The 25004-nt window shown below is 49.2% G+C and overlaps 1 protein-coding gene across 1 annotated transcript in view; it reads right to left on the bottom strand.

The window, feature by feature from the left end:
- ADGRB1 (adhesion G protein-coupled receptor B1) overlaps positions 1–25004 on the bottom strand; it is a 349272-nt gene that overhangs the window by 98742 nt on the left and 225526 nt on the right. Inside the window, exon 18 of the mRNA XM_039525203.1 lies at positions 6491–6632. Coding sequence (XP_039381137.1) covers positions 6491–6632 — 142 coding nt within the window. The remainder of the gene's footprint in view (positions 1–6490; positions 6633–25004) is intronic.

Genomic DNA, 25004 nt, shown 5'->3' with positions numbered 1-25004 from the left:
CTGCCCCTCTCCTGGGAACAGAGCCACATCTTCTACCCATCTCTGATGGTTGCTTTCCAGGTGGGAATTAACAGGCAAGGTGCGGGAGGGTGGTGTCCTTGTCAGAATCCCCCCCTCTCAGTACACAAGGCTCCCATGTGGTGACTTATGACTGGGCACATGGCAGCTGCTCCAATTGCTAGCTGAGCGTCCCTTCCTGGTGATAAGGCCCCCCCCATTCAAACTCCAATGGAGCGTGATCCCTCCCTAACACCCTGGAGATACAGCAGTGGCTCTCAAACTTTTTTACTGGTGACCCCTTTCACATAGCAAGCCTCTGAGTGCGACCCCCCCTTATAAATTAAGAAAACTTTGTTATATGTTTAACACCATTATAAATATTGGAGGCAAAGCAGGGTTTGGGGTGGAGGCTGCCAGCTCACGACCCCCCCATGTAATAACCTCGTGACCCCTAATACAAGAACTAGGGGTCACCAAATGAAATTAATAGGCAGCAGGCTTAAAATAAATAAAAGGAAGTTCTTCTTCACACAGTGCACAGTCAACCTGTGGAACTCCTTGCCAGAGGAGGTTGTGAAGGCTAGGACTAGAACAGCGTTTAAAAGAGAACTGGATAAATTCATGGTGGTTAAGTCCATAAATGGCTATTAGCCAGGCTGGGTAAGGAATGGTGTCCCTAGCCTCTGTTTGTCAGAGGATGGAGATGGATGGCAGGAGAGAGATCACTTGATCATTGCCTGTTAGGTTCACTCTCTCTGGGGCATCTGGCATTAGCCACTGTTGGTAGACAGATACTGAGCTAGATGGACCTTTGGTCTGACCCAGTACGGCCGTTCTTATGTTCTTTTGTTATGTTCTTGAGGGGTCCCGACCCCCAGTTTGAGAACCCCTGAGATACAGCAACCCACCTTAATTACACCAGAAACATTGCATGAAACAGGTGATAGACAACTGGCCCATCCAACCCTGGGTGTGAGTGGGCATCAGGCCGTTGGCTTCAGTGGGGTCATCCCTGCTTACACCAGAGAGTGAATTTGGCTCAGTATTGCTCATGCCGAAGCGATGAATCCCACAAAGCTCCCTTCCGTCAGATGAAGAGTGACGGGGTGACACAGCATCTGCCTGCAGAGGAGTCACTGACAGCACTGTGAGGAACTCACAGGGGATGGCTTGGCAGTAGGGCAGGGGAGATGCTGAGCAATAGTTCACATTCCCCCTTCACACACACCCCCCCGAGTTTGACACTGTGAGTTTAGGATTTAACTGAAACCATAATGCCAAAACAGACGCTCAGCAAAACTTAGCCAGGTTTTGAGTCAAAGCCAGGAACAACTACCAAGCCATCCACCAGACCACAAACAATTACCCCTAGCTTTTATAGTGCTTTTCTTCATAGGTCTCAAAGTAAACTGAGGTACAGAGAGGGGAAATGACTTGCCCCAAGTCAGTAGCAGAGCAAGGAAAAGAACCAGGTCTCTTGTATCCCTGTCTAATGCACTAACCACTAGGATACACTGCTCCCCAACAGTTATGGAGCTGGGATGACTGTTTATTACACTGTTCATAACCCGTTCACTACTACACTGGCTCCCTTTGTCCGCTTGCTGTAGTCACCTGTTGTCTCTCCTCATACACTTAGATTGCAAGCACTCTGTCTCAGGGACTGTTCTTTAGTTAAATGCGTGTATCGCACCTATCACAATGGGGTGCCAAGCCCGGATTGCTGCCTGTGGGCACAACAACAACAACAACATCCATCCCTGGCACCTGGACTTCAGTCTAGGTTCTCTCCAAACTCAGCTCATGCTTATCCAACTTTCTCCCCAAATGCAACCCAGCTTCTCTGCAAATTCAGGCTAGGCTCATGTCAAACTCAGACCAGGGTCATCCCAGATTCACCCTCAATTGTACCCAAATTCAACCCAGTGTCACAGAACAACTCACAAGCTTCCAAAAGTCTGCCAAGACCCACATCTGTAATTAATCCCACATCTCAGGTTTGGGCAGCTCCAATCCCTATGCTATCAGAGACCCAGGCCTTCAGCTGCTGTATATCTATTGGCATCGCTCCATCAGAATCCACTGTAACTTACTCCTCTCTGCAGTGCTTTAGGGATATCAGCAGCCTACAAAGCTCTGTTGAAAACCAGAATCAATCCAGTTTCTATTTCAAAAGTATCTAAGAGAAAGTTGGCCATTAAAAAAGATAAATACATTTCAGATTGCCTGCTTCCAGGTAAATAAAAGAACTGCTGAAACAACACATTCCACAAAGGCTGAGACCACAAAATAACCCTATGCGCCTTCCAGCCCAGTCCTCCAAGTAATGAGAGGACTGCACAGAAGGGCTAATCATGCAGACGACCTTCATCTAAACAGCTACAAAATTAACATGTAATAGAGAAATAAGCCCAAGAAGCTTCCCCTTATCACTTAGATTAGATCTGGGGATCCAATACAGAAAGACCCCATGGTATTAGAATTCAGTCCCCTATCAATGGGACGGAAGGGAAATACAATGTTGATCCATTAAGATGCCCCCTCGTTGCTGCTACCCAGATTCTCAGTACAGGAGCTACCATAAAGCTATGTTGCACCGCTCCTACAGCTGGGGAGGAGGGGGACCCAGGCTCCACCCCTACGACATGCTGGCTGGTATGGCCATGCCAGAGTGCTAGGGGAAGTACTCTGTGCCAGGAACAGACGTGGTGCAGGGTACATGCCCCGCCCAGCAGGAGGAACCCACAGACAGACTGTAACTCAGAAACCGAGCCTGCAGCAGTGCACTGCCCCTTCCTCAGGGGAAAGGCAGGCTGGATTGGACACTGCGGCTGTTGTGGAGCAGGGATGGGCAAACCAGCCTCGATAAGAAACTGCAGAAACCTCATTTAAAACTCACACCAAAACCAAGCTGAACCTCAACACAAAACCCTTCTGAGACAAGAAAAAGTTCAGCCAGCTGCCCCCTCCCTCGTCTTATTTTTGCCTCTCCATATCCAGGTTCCGGCTCCAGCAGCAGGGGCAGTGCAATCCCAGAAGCGGGATCTCTTACCAGGAAATCTCATGAGATTTCCAGCCCAAAGACTTAATTTCAGAAATCCTGAGTGACTCAGAGCCCCTTCTACTTAGAATCACAGGGTCAGACCCCAGATTTGCAAATTTGGGAGGTTTGCATAAACTGCTGAATGTGTGGGGGGGGCTTGTCTGAACTGAATTTGAATTCCAAAACTTTCTTGGTGCATCAATAGCTAGTTCAGGGAGGCTGCTGGCTTAAAATGTGTAACTTCCTCATGCTACAGGGGAAATAGCACTTAGCTCCTTATAGAGGATTGTCGTACTCAGGGTGCTTACCAGCCACAAATGAATGCATATCATCCACATTTTGCAGAGGGAGACAGAGAGCAGCCAAATAGGGTTACCCCAGATGGGATTAGGCCAGCACAGTAAGGCTGGCCCCAGGACGAGCTGGGGGTTTTACAAGTTTCTGAAAGACAAGCATCTCCAGCTCCATAGCATCACCTAGCACCATCTCTGGGCTTTGCTTCAGTGACACCTGAGAGAACAGTCCATCACCTGTTCCTTTAGGTCTCCCATACAAGCACTACAGCAGGGTCTCCCCTACGTAGTGAGCACGTCTGAGAGGCAGCCCAGCGTGGCATGGCCATAGACACAGACATAATGCTAACTCTGAGTGATGGGGAGAGCATGGTGGTTACTTTGGGCCTAAAGGTCCTTGCCTGGAGGTCCAGCAAAGACAAACTATATCAAGTGAATACAATGCAAATACAGACATGCCTTGGAGCTGATCTCCACCATTTTAATTAAATCCTGTAGCCTTTTATTTTATTTAAAATGAATTTTGCCATGTGGTATTACACCACCGTGGGTTCAGCTCTGGTGGCTACAGTTTTAAGCTTAACAGAGTCACCTTTGCTACAAGCTTCAGATTTAGAGTCTAGCGTGGCTGGAGTTATACTGGCATAAAGGTGTTTATACCAGCGCAGCACAGCTTTCACTATAAACACCCTGAAACCAGTAGAACTGCCTCCACGTTCAAGAGCTGCATCAGTTTTTCTACCAATTTAGTTAAATCAGAACAAGACATGACCTTAGTCTTGCTAATAGTCACCTCCCTTTTACTCAGGCTCACTACTCCTTTCCCACTCCATCTTTGGAAGGAAATCTGCAGTGGGTCTTCATCACCAGCCCATGCCCCAGTATCAGTGGGGGCTGGGGGCTGCCACTCAGTGAGTCTCCATACTGGGCCCTGGTGCATCCCTGCTTCCTGCCCCGCTTGGGCATGGGTCATGGCAGGAGTAAAGTGTGACATCACGTTAGGTCCCGTTGCAAGGGAGGGTACATACACCAACCACCATCATGGTCATCACTAAGGTTTGAACCTGGGCCTTCCCAAGCTGGGAGCCTGAGCCTCCACTGCTCGAGCTAAAAGATTTGTATCCTCTGCAGATCAGGCCCAGGCAGGATACTGAACAGCACTCCACTGAGTGGCAGGCGATGGGCACCGGCTGGCACAGCTGAGCTCAGCCTGGCACACAAGCACAGCTGCCCCAGGGAAGTTGAGAACGACTTGTATAAAACATTGGCCGGGCCTGTTGCCTTCACACAGCCACTGTCTCACCCCGATCAAGTCTACATGGCTGGGAGCAGGGCAGTCACTGCCCATGCAGCAAAGGGTGGGAAGCTAGGGTGGCTTGTGCCAAAGTTACCATTTCCTTCTGGCCATTTACAGGCCTTGCTAGGATCTCTAATTACCCCCACCCCAAGTTGGAGCTACAATCCCTTTAAATCGCTGCTTTCTGGCAAGACCAAAAGGGACATCAGGGACTTCTCTATGAGTCAGTCCCCGCCCTGGTGAAGCCGTTTCAAAGTGGGTTAGCAGCTGGACCTGCCTGGGCCTAAGCAAACACAGCCAACACTGTGTCTTTAAAGCCACTTCAGTGCAGATGTTGTTTCCATGGTAACTAGTGGACCAAATATATTAGTGTTTCTAATAATAAACCAAACCTTCAACTTGGAAAATGTGCTTCCCCCACCCCTTCTTCCTTTCCCCTCCCTTTTCCTAAATTAAACCGGCATTTACTGAGCAAGGTGTAATTAGTAAATTACTGGAAGGGCCTAGTAACTCCTAGTGCCCGAGCAGATGGAAGTGTCACATGAGGCACCGTGTTCAGCTGTGAATCAATGTGCGCTTGGGATCTGCGCAGAAATGGCTGAAATTTTTTTTTTTAATCAACCCGAACTAAAGACATTGGGATGACTCTATGAACCCCTGGGAGCAACGCCCCAGCAGCGACTTTGCATGCGCTCCGCATTCCCGGAGACCAGGCATGACTCCGCTCCGGAGCTGGGATCAGCTCTCGGAATCTGTTACTTTTTCAAACACTCTCGTTGAGACCCAACGTTTGCTTCCCTTTAAATAAAGAAGCAGAAACTTCACACACACACACACACACCCCTCCAGCCCCCACCCTACTCCCCACCCCCTTCAAACAACAACCGAGTCAGCAAAGCAGTACAAACCCTTTCAGGGTCTACCAATCAGGGATGATCAGCAACCAGAGATCGCACCAAGGTTGAAAGGGGAAAAGGAAGGGGTGGAGAACGTGCAAAGATTAAGTGCGGGCACTGACAACAGTGCAGATGCCAGCCTGTGCGAGTCCCCTCCCTGGTTCCACCAACATTCATATTCAAATCCACGGTGCAGGAAGAGAGCGGGGCGGGGGTGGGGGGAAGGCCCCTGAAACCGACAATATAATCACTGCAGCAGCCACAGCAACCCAAATGTATTCCACCGTGCAGGCTCCAGCTCACGCTGCAATTGAGGAAGGGGGAGTAGGGTGACCCAATAGCAAGTGTGAAAAATCGGGACGGGGGTGGGGGGTAATAGGTGCCTACATAAGACAATACCCTGAATATCAGGACGGTCCCGATAAAATCGGGACATCTGGTCACCCTAAGAGGGAGGGAGGGAGGGTGGCAGGAGGGAAATTTGGGGAGACAAGGGGTGGGATCTGCTCTCTGTCTCCCAAGGGCTCGCGGCTCCCGAACATCCTGCCTTAAGGAATCGGTGGCACTTCAATGCAGCAGGCTTCCTCGGTTGGGTTTGTTTTTAGGTCACAGCCTGTCAGCGGCACATCTGAGCCGCTTTGCCGCGTTCTCGTCTTTCTATATTGCAATGTCTACACGCACACATGTTCGAAAGCTCGTCTCTCTCGCCAACAGAAGTTGGTCCAATAAAAGATATTACCTCCCCCACCTTGTCTCTCTCTCTCTCCACACACACCCCCCTCCAGCAGCATCCTGGTCCCTCCGCCTCCCAACAGCCAGGCTGGTATTGGCGATTGATTGTCATTTAAATGTCACACGCTGGATGCTGTGCCATTCTGGGCTGGGATTCTTTTCCCCCCTCTCCTTTCTTTCTTGGCATTCTTTCATTCTTTCTTCATTGTATGTTATTGGCAGGACTTACCATGTCTGAGCTGAGCTGGGCTAAGATGGCGAAGGTAGAGAGTCTCTCACAGAGGCATTTAGTTCGGAAGGAATCGACTGGGACTGTTCGGCAGCCGCGCCAGGACCAGGCACCAAGCTGGGAGGAGGAGGAGGAGGAGGATCTGTTAAGGGAGGGGGTGGCAAAGTGCAGAGAGGCGAGAGAGAGACAGCAGAGAGGGAGAGAGAGAGAGAGGGAGACACAGAGTGAGAGGAGGCAGCAAAAAGAAAAAACATCACCAACAAAATGCAAAAGAAACAGCCAGAGCACTGACCCCCTCCTCCTCCCCACATGCTGGGAGCATCACCACCCCCCACAAGCTGGACTCCCATCCCGGCACACAGCTGCCCTCCCCATCCCAGCACACAGCTCCCTCCCAGCAATATCCCCACCACAGCACACAGCTCCCTCCCCAGCAACACACACAGCTCCCCCAGCAACACCCCATCCCAGCACACAGCTCCCCTCCCCCAGCAATATCCCCACCACAGCACACAGCTCCCCTCCCCCAGCAACACCCCACCACAGCACACAGCTCCCCTCCCCCAGCATCACCTCTATCCCAGGACACAGCTCCTCTTCCCCAGCATCACCCCCATCAGAGGACAAAGCTCCCCTCCCCCAGCAACACCCCATCCCAGGACACAGCTCCCCTTCCCCAGCATCACCTCCATCCCAGCATACAGCTCCTCCCCACCCAGCATCTGCCCCATCCCCGGACACAGCTCCCCTCCCCCAGCAACACCCCATTCCAGGACACAGCTCCCCTCCCCCAGCATCCCCCCCATCCCAGGACACAGCTGCCCTCACCCAGCATCTCCCCATCCCAGGACACAGCTCCCTTCCCACAGGAATATCCTCAACCTGTGCACACACCCCTCCCCACATCCAGGACACAGCTCCCCCCCCTCCCAGGACATCAAAGTTCCCTACCCCAAAATCACCCATAACCCTGCACACAGCTCCTCCCCAGCATCTCCCCATCCCAGGACACAGCTCCTCCCCAGCATCTCCCCCATCCCAGGACACAGCTCCCTCCCCAGCATCTCTCCCATCCCAGGACACAGCTTTCCCCCGAGCAACACCCCCATCCCAGCACACAGCTCCCCTAATTATCCCAGCACACACAACTACCCTCCTTCAACACAACACACACAGCTCCCCTGCACAGCTCCCATCCCTCATCCCAGCACACAAAGCTCCCCCCCAGCTCCCCTCCCACATCCCAGCACACAGAGCTCCCTTCCCTTTCTAAATTCGCACAGCCTCCCATCCTCCATTTCAGCACACGACTCCCCCCTCCTTCCCTTCCCCTCCCTATCCCTATGGAAAGCTGCAGAGTAGCTCCTGTCCTGATACCCTTCTGTTCTCGCTCCCATCTGTTCCCCGCACGGCCAAGACAGGGCTGTGTGGCCCACCCCAGACCCCACCCCAGCCTCCCCAGATCTGGGAGCAGCAGGACTCCGGGAGGGGTGATCAGAGAGGGCTACTGGGGCACTAATCTCACCTATCCTGCAACGGACACAGGAAACAGGGAGTGGGACCCAGGGATCCGGACCCTGTGAGCTGACACAGGTGCAGGGAGGCTGGGGAAGAGAGAGCACAAGAGGACCTGAAGCCCTGGGGCATCCGGGCTTGGTGCACAGAGGGACAGGCATAGCGGAGGGTTGTTTTTTTAAAAGTCATTCCTCCAAGGCAAGCATCTGGGGCTAATCTCCTTTGGCTTGGGGCTGGCTGAGGGAGCCTGCTGCTGCTCGGGGATGGGGTTGGGAGGAAAGTGACCAGGGGTGGGAGAAGGGGAAAGAATCATAGACTCATAGAATCTCAGGGTTGGAAGGGACCTCAGGAGGTATCTAGTCCAACCCCCTGCTCAAAGCAGGACCAACACCAACTAAATCGTCCCAGCCAGGGCTTTGTCAAGCCTGACCTTAAAAACCTCTAAGGAAGGAGATTCCACCAGCTCCCTAGGGAACCCATTCCAGAAGCTGGGAGAGAGGGCGGAGGCTCTTGGGCATGAAAAAGTGCCTCTTAGGCATTAGTAAAAGTAACCTGGGTCAGCAACATCTGTCCCGGTGGGGATTAGAGGGAAGGAGAAGTTCCCTGTGTTTGGGGACACTGCCAGGTAGCCTGGAACGTGGGACCCCCTCCACTCTCCCTGGGACTGCTCCATCATGCCCACAGCATGTGCTGCCTCAAGCCAAGTGCCACACTCTCAGCCCCAGCCCCCTGCCTCCTTGCTCCAAAAGCCAGCAGAGGCTGAGACAGCAGAACCAGGAGAGATGGAAAAGACCTGCCAGAGCAGGATTCTCCCCTACACACTGATCTCCAGTGCTCTGGTTGGGCTGATTGTACAGGTCCCAGGCAAGAGATTCTTCCTTTGGGCGACTGTTCCACAGCCTAACACATCTCACTGTCCGAACCTTCCCCGTGGAATACAGTCGTGGAATCCTTCCCTCGCTCAGCCTCCACCAAGTTACTCTAGGGGTACGTCTAGACAAGAGCCACCCAGCTCGGCTTGTGGGGCGTGGGAAGCGGGGCTTTTTCATTCGCTGTGTCGACATCTGGCCTCAGGCTGCAGCCCGGGGTGTAAGACCCTGCGAGTGAGAGCTCCCCACTCCCCAGTCCAGAAGCCTTTGCCAACCCAGCAATGAACCAGGCCAGCCCCGGGTTTTTCTTTGCTGTGTAGACATAGCCCTAGTTACACCCCCAGACATATCCTAGATACAGTCTAGCTCTGCGTGGCATGTTGAATTATTGTTCCACTTAGCACGGAGAAGCCTCGACCGAGATCAGCACTGCATTGTGCTCCGCGCTGTATACACACATTGCAAGAGACAGTTCCTGACCTGACCTGCTTACAACCTAAATGAACGAGACAGGCAAAGGCTGAGAGGGGAAACTGAGAATTATCCCCCATGTTCATTAACACACTTGTGCACACTGGCATGGCCAGGACATAAATGTGTGATGCTGGTCATTTTACCGCAGCCTCCAGTTAAACACCACAGTTGTGCCGTGTTCCAAACCTTTGTGTGGCATCAGCAGTGCCGGGTTTACAACGGCTCCAGTGGATCCATGGAGCCAGGCCCACGCTGAGAAGGGGCCCCGGCTTGTTCCACTTACACTGCGCCCCGAGACCCCCCTGGCTCCCCCTGCCCACCACTTGCTCCTCTCAGCCTGCCCGCCAGCTGGCTGAGGGCTCCTCTCTGCCACGTCTCAGCCCAGCAGACACAGTCACCTCCCAGCAGGGCCGGTGAGCGCGGCCGGGAGGCAGGGTGCCGGGGAGTGGGTCTCTTGAGGGTCTGGGGGGGTGCTGGGCTATGAAGGGGTGGGGAAGATCTGTGTGTGTTGCGGCACTAGGGAGTGGGAGTTCTGGGCAGTTGTGGTGGGGCTGTGGGTAGGGGTGGTGTTGTGCAGGGCACTGTGCATTTGTGGGTGGGTCTGGGGGGCCTCAGGCCATAGGGAGTGGGGGGGCTGTATGGTGTGGCATGGACCCACCCAGTACAGGGCTGGGCAGGCCACTGTGCATCTGGCAACTGCCGGATTGTAAATAGTGCCCTCGCATTGGGCGGAGCAGGGCCACCCCTGCCATGCCATGCCCCATTGCCTCTGGCTGGCCCCTCGCTCCAGGGACTGACCTCGCTGCACCATGCTCCATTGTCCCCATGGGGGCCCACAAATATGTTTGGCACTGGGCCCACAAAAGGTTAATCCGGCCCTAGAATCTTCAATCCCGTTTGTTAACACGTGTGAAAGAATTACCCAGTGGTCAGTGTGCGTTCCAGGTCCCCCTCTGTGCCAACCCACAGAGGACAGGAGCGTTACAGCCCCAGTTACAAAACCTTGGCGCTCCAGCTCAAGCTGCAACAGCTCTTGTTTTTAGCGATCCCCGGTTCATTCGCAGGCGTGTTGGCCAAGATGGCGGCCATCGCCTAAGCACGACTCAAACGTCAAGTAGACATTCCCCAAAAGGCACGGCTGCCAAAAGCCGGGATTAATGAGACCAAACTGTATGTGCTGAGAGTTAACCACTCGGCATCTCAATAAACATTCAAGCATTGCCTGACCGGTCTGAAACCAAGCTCAGGAGGTGGGAAAAGAGAGGAATTGAGTTAAGGAATCATGTTGCTTTTTAATGTGTGTTTTTTTTCTTTTAGGAAAATGGGGAAACTCCATGCAAAGCATCACGAAGTTCCACAGCTCTAATGCACCCACTGTGAGGGCCAGATCGCCCCTTCCTGCTGCTTTCATGGAAGGGGTAAAAACAATGGGAACTGTTGGAGGCTGGGTGGGATGAGTCTATGTGCAAACTCTCAGGGCTCCATCACAGCAAAGGGAAGGGCATAGCAGCAGTATCATAGGGAAATAGCTGTGAGAATTAGTGCCACACTCCAGCTATGGGATGCTCTCTTTGCACAATCAGCCATCCTCTGAGGAGAGAGCTAGTGAAGAGTGCCAGCAGAGCCACCGGCAGTACAGCTCCAGATGGAGCCATGCTGCTACAGAGCCCAGGGCATATAACAGACGGACTGAGCTTCTGCACAGATGCCCTTGCCTTTGGCAGATGCCCCTTGATCTGTGGGAGCTCCTTGCAGGATTCAGGCTGTCCGTAGCTCAAGAGGTCTGTACCACTCCTAAAACACAGCAACTCTCTCCCTGTGTCACAGAGTGGAACCTCCTTCCGCAGCATCCTTCTGCCTGATCTGTGGGCAGGCAAAATCCGGGCCTTGGTTTGAGAGGAAGAGCAGAGAAAAGGGTAACTGAGTTGAAACTGAAATGCAAAGGTCTGAGTATGAACAGAACGAAGCAGAATCAAGGAGCTTAAAAGCCCCCTCTGGTACTGAATCCAAAGGGTAGCTTGGGAGAGGCTAAGAACTACACCTTCCTCTGTATCGCCTGCAAACCAAAATACCCTTGAAGAAGCAGAATAAAATGGCTTCTTCCAGCCAGATCAAGCACAGCAGGTGGAAATAGCATGACGGAGACATAAGAAAGCACAGGAGACTGGAATGTAGGAAGAGCAGTGAACAGGAAGCGATGCCACAGGATGGAGGACAGTAACAGTCACATTTCACAATGCAAATAAGGGCTCAAAGGTCAGGCAAACAGCCAAAGTTCGTTGTCGCCTGGCTAAAAGAAGATATATATCACAGTGCTGAGTATAGCAGTCGCTGGGCACTTTGCCGCAACGTGGAATTAAGAGTCCATTCCATTCCCAAATGGCCATTGACAGACAGAGAGGGCGCGTACATGATGTTGGTGTAGATAGATTCATAGATTATAAAACCAAAAGCGACCACTCATAGAATCATAGAATATCAGGGTTGGAAGGGACCTCAGGAGGTCATCTAGTCCCACCCCCTGCTCAAAGCAGGACCAACACCAACTAAATCATCCCAGCCAGGGCTTTGTCAAGTCGGGCCTTATAAACCTCTAAGGAAGGAGATTTCACCACCTCCCTAGGTAACCCATTCCAGTGCTTCACCACCTTCCTAGTGAAATAGTGCTTCCTAATATCCAACCTAGACCTTCCCCACTGTAACTTGAGACCATTGCTCCTTGTTCTGCCACCTGCCACCACTGAGAACAGCCGACTTCCATCCTCTTTGGAACCCCCCTTCAGATAGTTGAAGACTGCTATTAAATCCCTCCTCACTCTTCTCTTCTGCAGACTAAACAAGCCCAGTTCCCTCAGCCTCTCCTCATAAGTCATGTGCCCCAGACCCCTAATCATTTTCGTTGCCCTCTGCTGGACTCTCTCCAATTTGTCCACATCCTTTCTATAGTGGGGAGGCCTAAAACTGCACACAGTACTCCAAATGTGGCCTTACCAGTGCTGAATAGAGGGGAATAATCACTTCCCTCGATATGCTGGCAATACTCCCACTGATGCAGCCCAATATGCCATTAGCCTTGGCAACAAGGGCACACTGCTGACACATATCCAGCTTCTCATCCACTGTATTCCCCAGGTCCTTTTCTGTAGATCATCTAGTCTGATCTTCTGCATAACAGAAGACCAAAGAACTGCCCTGAATTAATTTCTGTTTGAACTAGAGTAGATCTTATAGAAAAACATCCTATCTTGATTTAAAAATTGCCAGTCCTAGAGAATCCACCATAACCCTTGGTAAGTTATTCAAATAGTTAATTACCCTCTCTGTTAAAAAGAAGTTGCACTTTAGTTCTAGTCTGAATTTGACTAGCTTCAGCTTCCAGCCATTAGATCTTGTTATACCTCTTTCTGCTAGAAGAACCCTCTACTATCAAATTGCTGTTCTTCATGTAGGTGCTCATAAACTGTGATCAAGTCACCCCCTAACCTCTTTGTTAAGATAAACAGACTGAGCTCTTTCAGTCTTTCACTATAAAGGCAAGTTTTCCAATCCTTTAATCATTCTCATGGCTCTTCTCTGAACCCTCTCCAATTATAAACATCCTTTTTTAATTGTGGACACCAGAACTGGACACAGTATTCCAATAGTGGTCAAACCAGTGCCAAATACAGAATAGAAATATTTATTCAACATTTCTAACTTTTCTGTATTATTATTGATAATTCTACCATTTCCATCTGGTAAAGATCAATACCATTGTTAGTATTTTTTTGTTCTTAAGATACTTACAAAACTCCTAGTTATTGTCCATAATTTTGCTGGCCATAGAGTTCTCTTGCTTCCCTTATCAATTTTCTACAATTCCTAGCATCTGATTTATATTCATTCCTATCAACTTCTAATTAAAACTGCTTTCACTTCACCTCTAAACTAGATTTTTTTTTAACCAACGCAGCCTTTGTTCTCAGTTGTGGCATCTAGTAAAATGTTCTTTAAAAATTCCCAATTATCATTCACATTGTTCTGTTTAAATTCTTTCTCTCAACTGATTTGGTTTGTCACTGTTTTGAGCTTTATGAAATTGGCCATTAAAAAACCCACATGTATATTACTGGTTTGGACTTTATTCTGTTTGCACTTAACAACTGAATGGATACATTTGTGTTAGTGATAGACCTGACCCCAAATCTCAGCTCCAGTTACCTCCAAGCTTCAAAGCAAAGTGGATATGGATCTGGGCTGCTCATCTCTACTGGGTCAAGCTGAAACATCAGATCCAAACACTCCTGCACTGTTCCAATCCCCATTTCTAGACATGGCAAAGCAACTCATACATTTAAAGCACATAGTGGGATGCAGGAAAGGACATATTTTACAATAACCATGCTTTGCTCTTATAGGACGTGATCCAATGTCCACTGAAATCATTGGAGAGAGTCCCGTTGAGTTCAATGTACATTGGATCAAAGCCATATAGCTCTTATATTAAAAGCCACTATAAATTACTAAAGGGGCAGTGTGGGATATCCTGGGTCAGTTGTTCAGCTGATGTACATCGGCATAGTCCACTGAAGTAAGTGGAGTTATGTCAATTTACAACTGCTGAGAATGTGGCCCCCTACTATCAAAGATCACTGATTAAACATCTCAATCATCTTAAAGTACTGAATTCATCCTACAGGATGCTAGTGCGATCCCTCAGTTTTAAGCTCCTCAGCATAAACAATGCCTCTCCTTCCCTTATCCTTTCCCTCATCTCTGGTTTTAATCCTTCAGCATGTCTTTGACATGGCTTGGGGAGAACAGTTGTGCTGTTAAAAGAACATTTGGGGTGATATGAAAAAATCACCAATTCCCCCAGCAGGAATCACACTGCTCCTCTACAGAGCGTTCTGTCTTCAAAGCACTTTGCAAAATGATCCAAAGTCGGATCCAGAGCACAGGACCAGTGCAAGGGCAGAGCACTTAAACCCAAAGGCTTGGTCACCACTTTACTCCCATGTGAGCTCAAAGACGCTTGTGCCGGACTGCTGCCTAAGGATGGATTTATCCACAAATGACTCAGTCCACACAACACACACAGCAAGGTAGGATAGGACATATTATTATCCCCATTTTACAGGAGGATAGACTGGAACAGTGCAGTTCAGTCCAGCATTGCCGATTCTTGCAATTTTTTGGCAAGGTTTGCAATATTTGGTATTTGCATTCAAGCCCCAGCCCCTGGAGTCAAATTATTTATGTGTGAATCTCGCATTCAGTATATTTTTAAGTTTCTAGCCCTTGTGGTTGCAAAGAAAAGCCTTAAAAACATGACCCAAGCGTGACCTAACAGCCCAGAAACCCAGCAGACAAACTAAAACCAAAATGTTTTATTTTAATATCTCCTGATTTTTAAGCCAGTCTTATACTTTTTGGGAGTCTGACTCATGACTGTTGAATGCTTGTGGCTGACCATGCTGTGAGGACTCACCCAGCACCATGGAGAGTGTTGATGTTGTAGACTGCAAACAATAGAGAGTGGAAGCCACTAAATGGGCTAGCTTGTGCCATCTCATTCATGCAAAATTCCCATGGGTTCCATTAGGACTCTGGCTTTGTGACTGCAATGGGACTCTGGACAAGGAGAGTCTCCTTCAGAGCCATTCACTCACTGGATCAGTGGGAGTTTTGCCTGAGTCAGAGACTGTAAGATGTAGGGTCTAGCCAATGCATATTAGCAAACTCCACTTAGTTCAGCATAGAATGAAGGTCCCAAATTGTTTGTCCAATGCACATTACAGCTCTGCTTAGAATAAGCCTCTGTTCAGGGGTGGGTATTACTATGAGTAATGAATGACTTTGTTATGAGCCGGATCCAAAGCACACAGAAGCCCAGGGAGGCTTTCCATGGACTTCAGTGGGTGTTTGAACAGGGGTCTGATGGGGTGTCCACCCCACACAAGGCAGAGCTGGTAAATTAGGATAGTTAACCTGATAGGCTGCACCTGGGAAGAGCCAGGGATTGAAGGACTGATTGAAGATGGAGCCCAGCTGGGAAGGAACAGGAGGGGTGGGTATGAAGCCAGTAAGATGACAGCCGAAAGGGGCTGCAGGAGAAGTGGGCTGCAGTCACCTCCTGGGGGCAAGGAGGGGTGTTTGAGGCTAGGGAGTTAAATAGTCTGCAGTTACTCCGTGGGAGGAAGGAGTTTGAGCTGGTACAACCAGAGAGGGGGAGCCAGAAACTATAGGAAGGAGTCCCAGGAAAAAGCAACAGGGTCCGAGGGAAAGCAGACCACAGTTGCCAGGAAGGGTCCCTGGACAGGAACCCAGAGTAGTGGGTGGGCCCAGGGTTCCCCCAGCCCCTGGGAAAGTGGCACAGACCAGGCAGTGGAGCACAGATTGCCTAGGATGTTTGTCCAGTGGGATTTGGTCCCCTGAAAGGGAAAGACTATAGTGACCTGGCCAGAAGGCTAAGTCACAAAGAAGGAGCACCCCGAGTCCCAGAGAAAGGGAGCCACTGGGCAAAGAAAGGGGTGTCGGACCCTGATGTGGAGCTAATCCCCTGATGCGGCCACAAGGTGATGCCCTAGTGGCAAGCATACCTTGTGACAAGATCCTATAAGTGATGTGTGCATGTGCAGGTATCTTACAATTCAGTACTGAGTCCTGTACCTCATCAGTAAGGCTCTTCATTTGGGCTATTTATTGATCGGTTGATTTAATTTATTTATTGATAATTTCCCAGGGATTTATTGGGTTTCATTTAACCATTTCAAAACCAGAAGAAAATCGGCCAAAAACGAAAACAAAGGGAATCAGAGGAGGTGGGGTATTAAAGGGGGTGGGGAGGATGAGTCCCTCCGTGAAACCTCTGATTCTGCATGTGACAGAAAGCCAGGTGCTCACAGCTGTGAGGAACAGGAAGGGGGTTCATGAGCCTTATCTATAAATATTAAAACCTGTGACTCCTAAGGACAAAGAGGAATTAATTAAAGGTGAAATAAGGGAAAATAAGAGGAAATTTACGCAAGGGAAAATTTAGATGGGGATATCAGGAAAATTCTTCCTAATAGTGAGATCTAACAGACTGTGGCCTAGCCAAAGCAGAGAGGTGGAAGCTCCAATACTAAACCTGAGAATACATCAGTGGGTGCTGGAAGCATCAGGACACCCGAGAGGGTTATTCCATCTCTAATATCCGTGGGTTCAAATTCAGCCCTAGCCCATTCCAGGAGAGAAAAGTTTGGCTATAGGTTTTCATGATGGGTGTAAACACCGAGAATGTGATTCAGGAAAGCAATTAAGGACATAGTCCCATGGACTCCCATGGGAGTTATGCACATGCTTAAGGACCTTCCTGAACAGTGATTAATAGCAAATTAAGGGCTTTGTTGTAGGAACAGGCATGGAACAGAAAGAAGCTTTAAAACAATGGAGCTTATACTTAAGGCTTAAATAATATATAAATACTTCCTGATTCACAGGGGCTTTTTTCCTCCCTCCCGACCAAACTGACAGGTCAGTCAAGTGCTTGGCTGGGATCCATCTAGTGGCTTGATTATTAATTTGGAGAGCTGGAATCCAAGTCACAGTTAATCCCTTTTGCAGGATTCCCAAAGCAATTTTCATTTCCAGCAAAAGGCCATTGCAAAGCTCCTTCTGAACACTCTGGAAGTGCGAACGGGGCTGCCTTTGTACAGCTGGCTTGGAATAAAATTCATTTTGTCTTGAAGAGTGAGTTCTGGCCACAGTTTCTCCTGGACCTCATAGTTGCCTTAGGAGATTAAAGAGTCCTGGGGAAAGGTGCAAGGAAAAGCTTTCTTTCCTTCCTACTTTCTTTCAGGAACAATACAGGATGAAAATATCTAATTAGAATCCTGAACCAGTGATAGAGAATTCTGCATGCTTACAAATGAAAACAAATTACACTTTAAAGTGGAAAGGAGCCAACATCAACCTCTAATTTCAAACACTATGAAAGTACTGAACTTTCTGATCCAAATTCCAGGGTCAACTAAAATTGACACCCATAATGTCAATGGTGGTTTGGACAATTTTGGCACCTGTCCCCTTAGGAACCAGAACGAGGCCCCCAGGGTAACAAGCTTTATCACACAAGCGACTAAACACCCAACAGACAGTAATGACTTTCAGTGATTGATCCAGTGGTTTGGGGCCAGATTCTGCTCTCAGTAACATTCATTTAAATCCAGAGTGGCTGCACTGAAGTCAGCTTCGATTTAAATTGATGTAACTGAGAGGAGAATTGGGCCTCTAGAACTGAAAGATGATTCATCGTGGGGCTAGTCCCCAAAACCCAGCCACTGTCCTGAATCTCTAAATATTCTGCCAGCAGGTGTAACTGGCATAATTCTATTAAAGTCAATGAAGCGGATTATCCAGCCCAATACCTAGTTTTGACTTGTCATCTATAGATCTCAAAGAGCTTTACAAAAGGAGTAAATAGCACTAGCTCCATTTTACAGATGGGGACACTGAGTCACAGAGAGGCAAAATGACCCTTCCAAGGTCACCTGGAAGGCAATTAGCCAAGCTGAGGACAGAACCCAGGTTTTCCAAATCCTCGCCTGGTGCTCTATTCGCTAAGCAACACTACTTCTCCATCAACAGCTATGCCCATACATCCTTTCAGTGATTTAGGACCCTAGATTAGCTTATTTAGTTACAAAAGCGTTCCAGTGCCACTTTAAAGCAGAGATGAAAGCTGTTCCATTTCATCTCCGCTGTGAAAGTGTCCAGCCAGGACAACACAGCTACATCCACCCCCACTGTATTATCCTAGGTTCAAGGACCACATTTCACAAAGTTAAATGCTCTTTGTGAACCAGGAGGTTCTTCCTCCAATCAGAAATACTCCTCAGCACCAGGGTATTACCCAACACAGGGCTTAAAGTGGGATTTAACTGGGAAGCAAGCTTTGTGCTGGATCCCTGAATTTCATCCAACTGCAGCTGCTTCTATCCATCTTTGGCTTCAAACTCTATTCTCACACCACTCTCTGCAGCACACATTTGGCACTGAAAAAAACAACTCTGTGGTGATAGGGAAGAACCTATTATTAGATTAGCAACTATTATTAAATTAACTCTCTTTTAAAAAGACAGCTATCAATCCACTTAGTCCAGGCACAGAAAGTGCATCCCGAGGAAAGATAATATTTTTTCAGAGGCTTATCATTCGAAATCAGCTTGGCTGATTTGCTTCAGATTTGACCACAAATAAAATAAAAGCACTGCTGACCTGAGAATCAACTCAGGAATTATCAGGCATACGGGAAGTTTTTTGTGGGGAGGAGGAAGCAGTAAGAAGGTTAAAAATGAGGCCTTCTCCCAGCTGTGAATCCATAATCACGTCTAACTGAATTGAAGCATTGCACAAAGGACAAGGTTACTTACTCTCTGCAAATTAGCCACAGAGAAACGAAAGAGCCCATATGCAGCTTCCAGTCTGAAACCTTAATTAACATAAACAATGTTAAATGCACAAAGAAACGCATGTTGCTATCAAAATAAAGCATATGGCTGGCTAAATACCCGTAAGATTATCTGGAGATAATCTTTTCAGACACCATAAATACAGCTGACGCTGAGCCATAATGACTCCCATCAGAAGGCCAGCACATTCCACTTGAGAGGAAACACAACTTCCCAAGCAGCAGTGGCTTTTTACCCCAGCCCAGTTCTGAGTTGAAAATGCATTCAAAAATCCAGAGCACGGGGCTAATTATTAATCTGCATATACTTGCTCTACAACAATACCATATATACATTATAAAGCCTGACACTCAAATCTTGCACAATGGGGTCGTGGTCCGTGTCTTGGGCTCCTAGGGGCTCCCACAATAAAAATAGTGAATAATATTAATAACATAATATCTCTGGTGATTTATTCCACAGTTGGAGTCTTGCCAACCCACACGCTCAAAAATCAGGAGTTGAACCTCTCAACAAAATCATGAAGTTGCCTTAAAAATCATGAGATTTTTTTAAAAAAATAACATGACGGGAATTCTTTGGATTTGCCTTCTGATTTTTAGCCTTTAAGGATTACACTTTCAAGCTCTTCTCTGCAGCCATGAGGGGTAGAAACTCATGAACATGGAAATTCTCCTATAAAACACATGACTCCAGGAACTGGGGCTTGAACAAAAAACAAAACATATGGTGAGAGGCTCAATAAAATCCCCCAAGTTGGCACACTGCACATGGTGTCTCCATCATGTCTGTCCACTGGATAATTCCCAGAGGAGACCATTGAATGTACCACCCACCTTGGACCAGCTGTGAAGCACTCCAGCCTCCTAACCTCTTCTCTGTCTTATGCTAGCTGCCCATGACTGCCAGGAGACAATATGGCAGCTAGGAACCACAGAGGTGCAAGGAAGCCCAGCTACAACCCCATAACTGGCTGCAGGAAGGAGGAAGCATCGGAGCAGTTATGTCAGCTCTTCACCCCTGGACTGGGACAATCCTCCTGGGGTTAGCTACAATACTTTTAGGGCCACTGTGTGCCCTAAAGCAGAAAATCTGAGCCATGATGTATTAGGCTGTAGAATAATTTCCCAAGGGAAGAGGTGGAAGCACCATTGTAAGGGGCTTACAGTTATTGCTCGAGACACTGAAAACTAGACTAAGCAAAGCGCTGGGGAATGGGCTGTAGGGAACCATCAGCCCTGGCCTCCAGGGAATGGACAACATGTTCACACAGGTCAGTGGAGCCTCTCCAACTGGGACATCTAGAGCCCCTCCCAGACAAATGAAAAGATCAGAGTGTGATAGATCTGCCTCCATCCCACTTCAATGTGCCATTTCTGGCTGTTATCTCAATCGAGCAGATCTTCTAGATGCAGCGTCTGTCTATGCTGAGGCAGTTGCCCTGAGGTCCCAAATGATACAGTTTGCACCTGCACATTGCAGTAGGGGCTGCGAAATAAGGACAGGAACAGGACTTCACTGAACAGCCTCCCGACCACTCACTACGCAGCACCGCAGGGCACTCTCAGAAGTGCCCTTAGCACGAACAGAATGAAAGCAAGTCCCATTGGCAAATTTAACCTAGCACTCCCAGCTCTTATAAGGGCTTTTCACCTCTAATTTCTCAGTTAGCATGTGAAGCAGAGTATGGCCCACACATGAATCTAGAGAGGATTGTGGGAGGTACAACATGGACATATCCTAAACACAGCCTCTCTGGTGCTAGGAATAACCATGATGGATCACTGTTCTCCATAGCTATCCTCTCATTCAGCTGCAGAAAAGAGCACATAATTTCCTGATATTCTCCTTAAGACACTTCTCACTCCCCCATCACACAGCTGATCATCCTGAGAACCTTCCAGAGCTCAGGCTTCTGGAGCTTTAGAAGAGTTTTCTTCATAATGCAGGGCGCATCCTAGTTATGAAAACTAGCCCTGAAGCACTTGCATTGAAAGCTGCTAGAGAAAGTGCTCAGTTGGAAAAATTAAGATATAGTCAGACAAGCAGCATACGCATTACAGACCACATTAATAAAAAGGTCCTGGTGGACGTCCCGAATCTCTGGGGAAATCATGTTTGGGACGAATGGTGAAACTGGCCAACGGCTTTACTTGTGCACCCATCCCCCCTGCCCCCTAAAAGGGACAACATGGCAAATAGCATTGAGCACCTTGGCAACACAAACTGTGGTTAACGACGTCTGCACAAAGGAACTAAATCAGTGGGAGTTAGGTACCTAAATATCTTTGAGGATCTGGGCCTCGGATAATACAGTGATGATGGGAAAATAGCTAGACAGATAGATTAGACCAGAGGTGGGCAAACTACGGCCTGCGGGCCGGCCCCTCCTGCCTGGCCCCTGAGCTCCTCGCCCAGGAGGCTAGCCCCCGGCCCCTCCCTGCTGTTCCCCCTCCCCCACCGCCTCAGCTCGCTGCGCTGCTGGCGCAATACTCTGGGTGACGGGGCTGCGAGCTCCTGGCACAGCGCAGCTGCAGAGCCTGGCCTGATCCCGGTCTCTGTACTGCACGGTGGCGTGGCTGGCTCCAGCCGGGCGGCGCGGCTGCCTGTCCTGGTGCTCTGTACTGCACGGTGGCGTGGTTGGCTCCAGCCGGGCGGTGCGGCTGCCTGTCCTGGTGCTCTGTACTGGCGGCTGCCTGTCCTGGTGCTCTGTACTGCACGGTGGCGTGGTTGGCTCCAGCCGGGCGGCGCGGCTGCCTGTCCTGGTGCTCTGTACTGCACGGTGGCGTGGCTGGCTCCAGCCGGGCGGCGCGGCTGCCTGTCCTGGTGCTCTGGGCAGCGCGGCTATAGCGCCGCCAGCCACTGGTGCCCCAGGCAGCGCGGTAAGGGGGTGGGGAACAGGGGGGTGGGGTTGGATAGAGGGCAGGGGAGTTTGGGATGGTGGACAGGGGGCAGTAGTATGCATAGGGATCAGGATAGTCAGAGGGCAGGGAACAGGGGCATTGAATGGGGACAGGTGTTCCGGAGGGGCGGTCAGAAAGGAGAAGGGGGGCTGGATGGGGCAGTGAGGGGCAGTCAGGGGCAGGGGGTCCGTGAATAGGTGGATGGGGCAGGACTCCCAGGGGGGCATCAGGGGAGGCTGGATGGGGCAGGAGTCCCAGGGGGCAAGAAGCAGGGGGGGCGGGCCACGCCTGGCTATTTTGGGGAGACACAGTCTCCCCTAACCAGCCTTCCATATAATTTCGGAAACCCGATGTGGCCCTCAGGCCAAAAAATTTGCCCGCTCCAGGATTAGACTGACAGATCACTCGATTAAGGTCCTATTCGGAATACATTTGGCGGGCTGGATAATGCCAGCAGCATTCTACGTATTCATTAGATTGAAGGGAAATCTTGCTCTTCAGCAGGAGCAGTGATACAAGCTGATGGTACCAGTCACTCCCCACTTACAGTAGAGCTCATCATACAAGGACAGTTAACTGGCACCAGGAAAAGGACACAAGTATCATCACATTGTTGTAAATGCTTAATATGTACAGCTAACACCGAGGAAGGACGCTTTTGCCCTTTTAGAATTATGCCCACCCGGCTGGGAGATATCAAGTTCTGCATGGTGCATGCCATTGAAAGACATTGAGCTCCTGTGCAAAACCATAATGCCCCCTTCCTGCGGGAGAAGAGGAATTGTTAAAGGGCCAGGACCATTTCTACTAAAGGGCTCATTGGTTAAGGTGCTGGCCTGGGACTCAGGAGAGCTGGTTTCAGTTCCTGGCTCTGCCACAGAATTGCTGGATGACCTTTGGCAAGTCACTTAATCACTCTGTGCCTCAGTTCCCCCCCTGTAACAAGGGCACAGCAATCTTCCCTTTTCCTCACCCCTTTAGTGTCAAGTCTATTTATACCATACAGTCATTCAGGCACGGACTGTCTCTTACTAGATGTATGTACAGCACCTACCACAATGGGCCCCAGATCTTAGCTTGGGCCTCTGGGTGCTACTGTAAAACAAATATTAATAAGACCCAGTCCCTGATTCAAAGAGCACACATGACCCAAGGAGTGAGTCAGTAAGAGCACTGGCTCTCTCGGACCAATCAGCACTAGTTCCTCCAGGTAGTACTGTTTCCCAGAAACCTAAATCACAAGCTTTAAATGGCTTAGTGCAAGACTACACAATAAAGAGATGAGGTAAAATAAATCAAGCAAATGAGAGCGGGGCCAGCAGGAGGGGGAAGACGGGTAAAGAAATTAAATCAAGAAGCCAACCTAAGGAGCTGCAGGCAAAGATGAAGATGCAGGATTAAAGATTAACCGTAACTGAGAGGGGGATGCAGTTCTTTAAAGGCACAAGTGGCTGAGAGGGACTCAGCAAAATCCATGGAAATCTCCCAAGAATAAAGTCTTCAGAGATGCAACTGGATCAGGGGTGCATCAGCACCTGGTCCCAAGAACTCCTCCATTCATGCTCGCTCCATTGTTTGCAGTTCCGGATGAGGATTAAAAGTGGAGCAAGGGGACTCATCATTAAAGGGAAAATTGCTATGGCAGCTGGGCCTTGCAGGGAGCAGAGAGCTGTGAAAATGGGAGAACAGGGTGCTATTGCCACTGGATCTTCAAATCAGTGGCAACTGGATCTAGAGAGCAGAGATGGTCTTCAGGCCTGGATGGTGTAATGGGTCACATCCAAACTCTGGGAAATCTGCCTACTTCAGAGTTCCTTGCACCTTCCCTTGAAGAGTCTAGTTCTGTCCAGTGTCAGATTCAGGGTACTGGAGTAGATGGGCCATTGGTCTGATCCAGTCTGGAAAATCCTATGTCCCTCTGTTCCTACGTAAACAACTCAAGTGCACAAAAACAAGCATGTGCAAAATCGCAGAGATACATGCACAGGCCAGGTTGATGCTGCTTGTAAATTTTTTCCTTCATATTGCAACAATCTAACTATTATGTACATATTATCCCTGAAATCAGAAGGGTTCAACTGCTAAAGGGGATTCTCCTTTCCCCGGAACTGGCACCTCTTTTACAGCAGCAAAATCATGTCTTGTAATGGAACATTCAACAGATACCCTGTCTTACTTTTGGGAAACCTAGGCTGGGGCTACGGGGTGGGAGAGCTTTTTTATTTACTGTTTTTGGTTTTTAAAAAAGACAAGCGATCTCACAGTGGCTTTCTAACATATTGATACAGCCTCCCTGGCAGTATAAAGTCCTTTCAATCTTTGTTCGGATCATTCCAAGAACTGCTCTCTTCTGGCTGATATATGCACTTGCTCAGTATGGTCCAACAGAGCACACGACCAGCATTTTCTGCAGTCAGAGGGAGCGTTAGTCCAATTACTGAAAAAGCAATAATCAGCACCTCCTGGGCTCATCCAAACCCTAGTAAAGTAAATGGGTGAACTCCCATGGACCCCAGCAGGCCTTGGATGGGGCTATGGGTTAATACGGACATTGGTAAGGCCTCATCTGGAGTACTGTGCCCAGTTTTGGGCCTCACACTACAAGAAGGATGTGGAAAAATTGGATAGTCCAGCGAAGGGCAACAAAAATGATTTGGGGGCTGGAGCACATGACTTATGAGGAGAGGCTGAGAGAACTGGGATTGTTTAGTCTGCAGAGAGAAGAGTGAGGGGGGATTTGATCGCTGCTTTCAACTACCTGAAAGGGGGTTCCAAAGAGGATGATTCTAGACTGTTCTCACTGGTACCAGATGACAGAACAAGGAACAATGGTCTCAAGTTGCAGTGGGGGAGGTTTAGGTTGGATATTAGGAAAAACTTTTTCACTAGGAGGGTGGTGAAGCACTGGAATGGGTTACCTAGGGAGGTGGTGGAATCTCCATCCTCAGAGGTTTTTAAGGCCCGGCTTGAAAAAACCCTGGCTGGGATGGTTTAGTTGGGGATTGGTCCTGCTTTGGTCCTAGTCTTGGACTAGATGACCTCCCGAGGTCCCCTCCAACCCTTCCAACCCTGATATTCTATGATTCCATGCTTCTAAGGGGGACATCAAGGAATTGTGAGATAGAAGGACAGGGAAATGCAGCAACAGCTCTATAGGCAGGGAGGTTCAGATCACGGAGATTCTTCTTCATCATATGGAGGATATTCCTGTGTTGTCAGGGCTCCTTTCGTTCTCTTTGCAATCTGTTTGCTGTGTGATCCTCAAAACAAACTCCCCACATGGGCTAAGCACAATGTTGCCAGGACGGTCAACTCCGCA

This window comes from Mauremys reevesii, linkage group 2 (genome assembly GCF_016161935.1).
Source record: "Mauremys reevesii isolate NIE-2019 linkage group 2, ASM1616193v1, whole genome shotgun sequence".
In the NCBI taxonomy this organism is placed as follows: Eukaryota; Metazoa; Chordata; order Testudines; family Geoemydidae; genus Mauremys; species Mauremys reevesii.
Note: the sequence above shows the minus strand (reverse complement) of the source record. Positions and strands in the feature narration are given on the sequence as shown.